The 6466-nt window shown below is 44.5% G+C and overlaps 1 protein-coding gene across 1 annotated transcript in view; it reads left to right on the top strand.

Annotated features, from left to right (window-relative positions):
- Positions 1-6466, top strand: part of Prtg (protogenin) — an 84689-nt gene that overhangs the window by 40517 nt on the left and 37706 nt on the right. Inside the window, exons 4-9 of the mRNA XM_013009950.1 lie at positions 716-860; positions 2312-2314; positions 2412-2545; positions 3484-3621; positions 4403-4561; positions 5448-5633. Coding sequence (XP_012865404.1) covers positions 716-860; positions 2312-2314; positions 2412-2545; positions 3484-3621; positions 4403-4561; positions 5448-5633 — 765 coding nt within the window. The remainder of the gene's footprint in view (positions 1-715; positions 861-2311; positions 2315-2411; positions 2546-3483; positions 3622-4402; positions 4562-5447; positions 5634-6466) is intronic.

The following is a 6466-nucleotide window of genomic DNA, read 5'->3' on the forward strand; positions in this document are numbered from 1 at the left end:
TCATGGTATTCCTCTTATCTGGAATACTTTGTTTTTATATTTTATCCAAGCACAGTGGATTCTTCAAAAGCTAATTCAAGGCTGAGTTTGATGTCTAATTTGCAGGGCATATCTGTAATCCCAATTATTTGGAAGGTGGAGGTAGGAAGATCTTAGGAAGTCTTAGGCCATCCTGAACAAAAATGTGAAAAACAAACCAAAAAGCATTATGGGCATTGCTCAAGTGGTCAAGCATGAGGCCTTGAATTCAATCCTCAATACTTGCCAAAAGCAACATAAAAGCTAATTCAAAACCAGTTTCCAGCTGGGTACTGGTGGCTTACACCTGTACTCCTAGCTACTCAAGAGGCTGAGATCAGAGGCTCCTGGTTCAAAGCCAGCCCAGGCAGGGAAGTCCATGAGACTCATCTCCCAGTTAACCACCAGAAAACTGGAAGTGGAGCTCAAAGTGGTAAAGCTCTCGCCTTGAGCAAAACAGCTCAGGGACAGTGCCCAGGCCCTAAGTTTCAAGCTTCATGATGGGCAAAAATTTTAAAAATCAAATCCAAGGTATTTACCTGACTACTTTGTCTTTATTTTCCTTTCCTCTGATGCACAGCAGTTTTTGAAGTTCAGACCGTACCCCTCAGTACGGAAGTACCAGTAATACTGGTGTTCTGTATGTTGAGCTGATGATACAGTGCTCATGTTAGACTGGTCATGTTTTGTCCTGTAGCTATTTCTGCATTTGAAGTTCAGCCGGTGTCCACCAAGACTCATGAAGGTGGAGTTGCTCGATTTGCCTGCAAGATTTCGTCCAACCCTCCTGCAGCTATCACGTGGGAGTTTAACCGCACGGCTCTACCTGTAGCTACAGACAGGTGAGTGTGGAGTTCGCCTCAAGGTGACACAGGAGTGATGAAGACTTCATCTGTGGCTGGAGCAGGATAAGGATGGGGGAGGGATGTACGGGGTGATCACTTCCCAAGACATTTCAAAGTTAGCAAAGAATTACCTCCATCTCTGACACAGGGGGTTAGGGGGGTGGAGGGGGGCTGGCAGCGTGGTTGTTTGTATGGCTTAGAATTCCAGTAGATCGCCTTTCTGCAGCCACATTCCAACATGGGCCCCTGTGAGTCTATAATTTACAGCCCAAAGCTTTATGAAATAAATTAGTCATGGAGGGGAGGGGAGAGGGGGGGGATATGTTCATCATGGGGCTTGAACTCAGGGCCTGAATGCTTTCCCTGAGCTCTTTTTGCTCTAGGTTAGCACTCTACCATTTTGAACCACAGCCCCACTTCCTGTTTTTAAGTGGTTAATTGGAGATGAGAGGCTCATGAACTTTCCCTGCCCAGGCTGGCATTGAACTGAGATTCATTCTCACAGCTCAGCCTCCTGAGTAGCTAGGATTACAGGCTTGAGCCACTGGCTCCCAGCTAATAAGTCTAAATGATGTGGAAAAAGTCAGGAGTAAGAAAATAAATCATAATAAGGTCTGGGCCTTGAGTTAGCTAAGTTTCAGCTAGATCAAAGGAATTCAAAGCTCTGTAAGGGGCTGGGAAGGTGGCTCAGTGGTAGAGTGCTTGCTTAGCATGCATGAGGCCCTGGGTTCGATTCCTCAGCACCACATAAGCAAAAAGAAAAAAGCTGGAAGTGGCGCTGTGGCTCCACTGGTAGAGTGCTAGCCTTGAGCTGAAGAGCTGAGGGACAGCGCCCAGGCCCAGAGTTCAGGCCCCACGACTGGACCAAAAAAATAAATAAATAAAAGCTCTGTAAAATTAGTGTAATAAAGTTCATGTTCCCCATTCTATAGAGTTATTCATATGTCAGAGATCTTCAGTGACCCAAATGTAAGCAAGAAAATCCAATTAATATTTGAATCTAGGCACTGGTGGCTCATGCCTGTAATCTTAGCTACTCAGGAAGCTAAAATTCAAAGATGACAGTTTGAAGCCAGCCTGGGCAGGAGAGCCTGTGAGAATCTTAATCTCCAATCAACTACTCAGAAAAAGCCAGAAGTTGTACTGTGGCTCAAGTGATAGAGCACTAGCCTTGAGCACAAAGACTGACAGCGCCCAGGCCTTTCCTTCCCCCCCACCCAACAAAGTGAATGTGTGATTCTGTTGTTTGAATTGAACCCCAGATCTGGGGCATGCGAAGCAAACACTGTCAGTGAGGTACACCCCAGTCCAAGATAATAAGATGTTGACATAGAGAAATCTTGGAAGCATTTCTTTCTGGCTGGAGGCGTGGCTCAAGCGATAGAGAGCCAGCCTAGCAAGCGTGAGGGCCAAGTACCACCCCCAAGAATCTGAACAGCTCAGAGAAGCAGGTGTTCTCTTTTAGGATTGCCAAAGGGATGGAGCGTACTCATTCCCGTCGTAGGCTATGTTAAATAAAATGTGTAATTATATTTCTTTGTGAAACAGGATAACGGCCCTGCCGACAGGTGTGCTCCAGATCTATGATGTGGGCCACATGGATGCCGGGAGTTACCGCTGCGTCGCCTCCACGGTAGCTCACCGACGGAAGAGTATGGAGGCCTCCCTCACAGTCGTCCCAGGTACCACACTCAAGGCTCTTGCCTTTTCAATCTACTTACTGTTTGCTCATGTGGTAGCCAGGAACCGCACCCAGAGCCTCATGTATGTGAGGCAAGAACTCTTCCACTAAGCCACATTCCCAGACTGCCTTTTTCCTTTTTTGTGTGTATAACTAGTATTTAGGCTCAAACTTGGGGGCGCTTGCTCTCACTTAGCTTTGTTTACTCGAGGCTATTACCTGAGCTATAACTCCACTTTCAGCTTTTCACTCAAAGTCTCATGGACCTGTCTGCTCTGGCTGGCTTTGAACTGGGTCCTCAGGTCTCAGCCTTCTAAGTAGCCGGGATTATAGGTATGAGTCACCGGCACTTTATTCTGTTTTTATGAATTTTATTCACCTGTCTATTGCTTTTTCTCCTGTGTTTATAATAGTATTCCATAGCAAGTAACGTCTTCATATAATTCATATCATTGCGATCCATTTGGAAAATGGTCACCTTAATCTTTTAATTCTCCTTCCCCAGACTAACTTGTTTTCTGCTATCTCAACTTGTTTAAGAAAAATAATTCGCTGTACAAATACTTCACCTTTGTTTGGAAAAACTATAAAATACAGAAAGTACATTAAAAAAAAAAAAACACCACAGCATGGCCGGTGCCATTGGCTCACGCCTGTAATCCTAACTGCTCAGGAGGCTGAGATCTGAGGATCACAGTTCAAAGCCAGCCCGGGCAGGAAAATCCATGAGACTCTTTACTCTGAAACTTCTGGTGACCATTGAATTGCACTCTGCAGTAGAGGGATTGTATCATGGATGAGTTATAGATCATAGGAGTGTATAGAATTCTGACACATTTCTTATATCTGAAAAGAAAAGTATATCAGAATTGGTGTTGTAACATATTTTACTTATATCTTACTCATACTTGCCTGTGTTCTGTATCTTCTTCCTCAAAGCAAAGGAGTCTAAATCCTTCCTCACGCCAACCATTGTAGCCGGCCCGCAGAATGCAACAGTGTCTCTCCACCACACGGTTGTTTTAGAGTGCGTGGCTACAGGAAATCCCAAGCCAATCATTTCTTGGAGTCGCCTTGGTATGTGTTGGGGTGGGGGGTGATGGTGTGGGGAAGGGAAGTCTCCTGCCTCTGCTTTGTATATTCTAATAAAATATTACTTTACAAGTCAGAGACATTTTTGGCACTAGTAAATGGTGGTGTCTGTTTGGCAATTCCATGTGAAGAGAAAAGGTTCTTTGTTGATGTTGTTGTTTTTGTTTTCTGTGTTGATCCTGGGGCTTGAACTCAGGGCCTGGTTCTTTGCGTTCAAGGCTGGTGCTCTACCATTTTGAGCCACAGCTCTGCTTCTGGCTTTTTGGTGATTAGTTCAAGAGAAGAGTCCCATGGAAGCTGGGCACTGGTGGCTCACACCTGTAATCCTAACTACTCAGGAGGTTCAGATCTGAGGATTGTGGTTTGAAGCCAGCCCAGGCAGGAAACTTCGTGAGTCTCTTATCGCCAATAAGCTTCTCAGAAAAAGCCGGAAGTGGCGCTGTGGCTCTAGTACTAGAGTGCTCGCCTTGAGCACAGAGAGACTCAGGGACAGCACGTGAGGTGAAGCAGAGTTCAAGCCCCAGGACCTGCAAAAAAATACAAAAGAGTCTCATGGACTGTCCTGTCCAGGCTGGCTTCATACCATGATCCTCAGAGCTCAGCCTCCTGAAAAGCTAGAATGATAAGCACCTGGGTGAGAATAGATTTTACTCTGAAGATGTTTGTACTTTTTATGATTGGTGTCTTGTTGGATAGTATGAACTTGAGTTGTCATTTCAGATGATGCATTCACACCATTTTAATTGAAGTCTTCTCTTTGCCACAGATCACCAGTCCATTGACGTCTTTAACACCCGGGTACTAGGAAATGGTAACCTCATGATATCTGATGTCAGACTGCACCATGCTGGAGTGTACATTTGTCGGGCCACTACCCCTGGCACGCGGAACTTTACGGTTGCCATGGCAACCCTAACGGTGTTAGGTATGCTTCCTTCGGTTCTGTCCTGACGAGAATATTGACATTTACACATTTGGCCTTTTCTCTCTCTTAGAGGTTATATGTATGGTTCCTGAGTTTTGCAGCATTGATGTGGATAATAAGTCTTGTGATCCAACAGTTAATGTTAGGGAAAAGATGAAGTCCTTGGGTAAAAATATAGTTACAGAGTTATTCTCCCTGTTTGCCTACCGAGCATTTTATTGCTTATCCAAGCTTCCCTTTGTTCTTCCTCACACAAGTATCTGCACCCATTTGCCAGTGGGAAGCTTTAATCTGTTGATTGTATGCATTCACTCACAAATATATACCTGGGCTATGGGCTGGGAAGGTGGCTTAGTGGAGAGTGCTTGCCTATGCATGAAGCCCTGGTTTTGATTCCTCAGTACCACATACACAGAAAAGGCTGGAGGTGGAGATGTGGCTCAAGTGCTAGAGTGCTATTCTTGAGCGACAGTGCCCAGGCCCTGAGTTCAAGCCCCAAGACTGGCCAAAAAATAAAAATAAACACATACACCACACACACACACACACACTGGCCAAAAAATAAAAATAAACACACACACACACACACACACACCCTGGGCTTTAATTGGCGAGTGTGGGTACACACACACCCCCTCTCTGGGGTTTAATTGGCGAGTGTGGGTACCATACTTGTAGTGTCATTTCTGTCCATGGTGTCAGCAGGGGAAGTGGACATAAACTGAGCAATGCAGAGGAACAGCTACCCAGAGAGATGCAGGGCTATAGACAGGAGGCTCCGGATATCAGACAGCTTCAGAAACGGAGCAGGTTTCTTCCACTGACTTCATTCTGATTCGTTCCTATTAAGGACACGGAATATGTTTTCCCCCTCCCCTAAAAATAGCTCCTCCTTCATTTGTGGAATGGCCAGAGAGTTTAACGAGACCTCGAGCTGGCACTGCTCGATTTGTGTGCCAGGCAGAAGGAATCCCCTCGCCTAAGATGTCCTGGTTGAAAAACGGAAGGAAGATCCATTCCAATGGGAGAATTAAAATGTACAACAGGTGGGCCATGTCATTTTGTGACTATTGTATGTTTCTTTTAAAATTTGGAATGATTATAATGCTTAAGAATGAAAACTAAACTTTAAGTGGAATAAACTTGAGATTCCCAACGTCGTAGCGTCCCATAAATCCTTTTTCATCACGGGAGTAGTAGAACACAGCAGTAGTAGATCATACCCAAAGGAATGCTGGGAAATTCCCTAATCTGCGGTTCTCTCCTGGTGGGCCTCTAGCTGCGCTACTACAATCAAACATAGCGACTCTTTGGACTCTCAGTTCCTTCTTCTATCAGATGAGAAACTTAGAATTAAACGATTTATGCTATAGAATTATTCCATATCAGAAGTGGTGCAGTGGCTCAGGTGGGAGAGCGTTAGTCTTGAGCTGAAGAGCTCAGGGACAGCATTCAGGCCCAGAGTTCAAGCCCTATGACTGAAAAAACAAAAAAACAAAAAACAAGAATTATACCATATCGTTCAAACTTAGTGACTTTGAAGCCATACATTGGTGTAATCTAGCTACTCAGCAGTGTGAGATAGAAGATAGAGGTTGGAAGCTGGCCTGTGCAGAAAAGTCTGTGGAACTCCTAGCTCTGAGATAGGCAGCAAAAAGCTGGACTGGATACCTAACTCAAGTGGTAGCATGCCAGTCAACAAACAAGCTGAGCAAGCATGAGGTGTTGAGTTCAGATTCCTGTACCTGTAGGAAACAAAACAAAATTCAAAAAACAACAACAAAAACCAGATGATGCTGACAGTGTAATTTTATTAGTGTAAACATAAATTCTTAAACTATTCTCGCTTATATTAAATGAAACTTTGGGAATTTTTGTTGACCCAGGTTTTTTTTTTTTTTTTTT

This window comes from Dipodomys ordii, unplaced genomic scaffold (assembly GCF_000151885.1).
Source record: "Dipodomys ordii isolate 6190 unplaced genomic scaffold, Dord_2.0 Scaffold11, whole genome shotgun sequence".
Classification (NCBI taxonomy): domain Eukaryota; kingdom Metazoa; phylum Chordata; class Mammalia; order Rodentia; family Heteromyidae; genus Dipodomys; species Dipodomys ordii.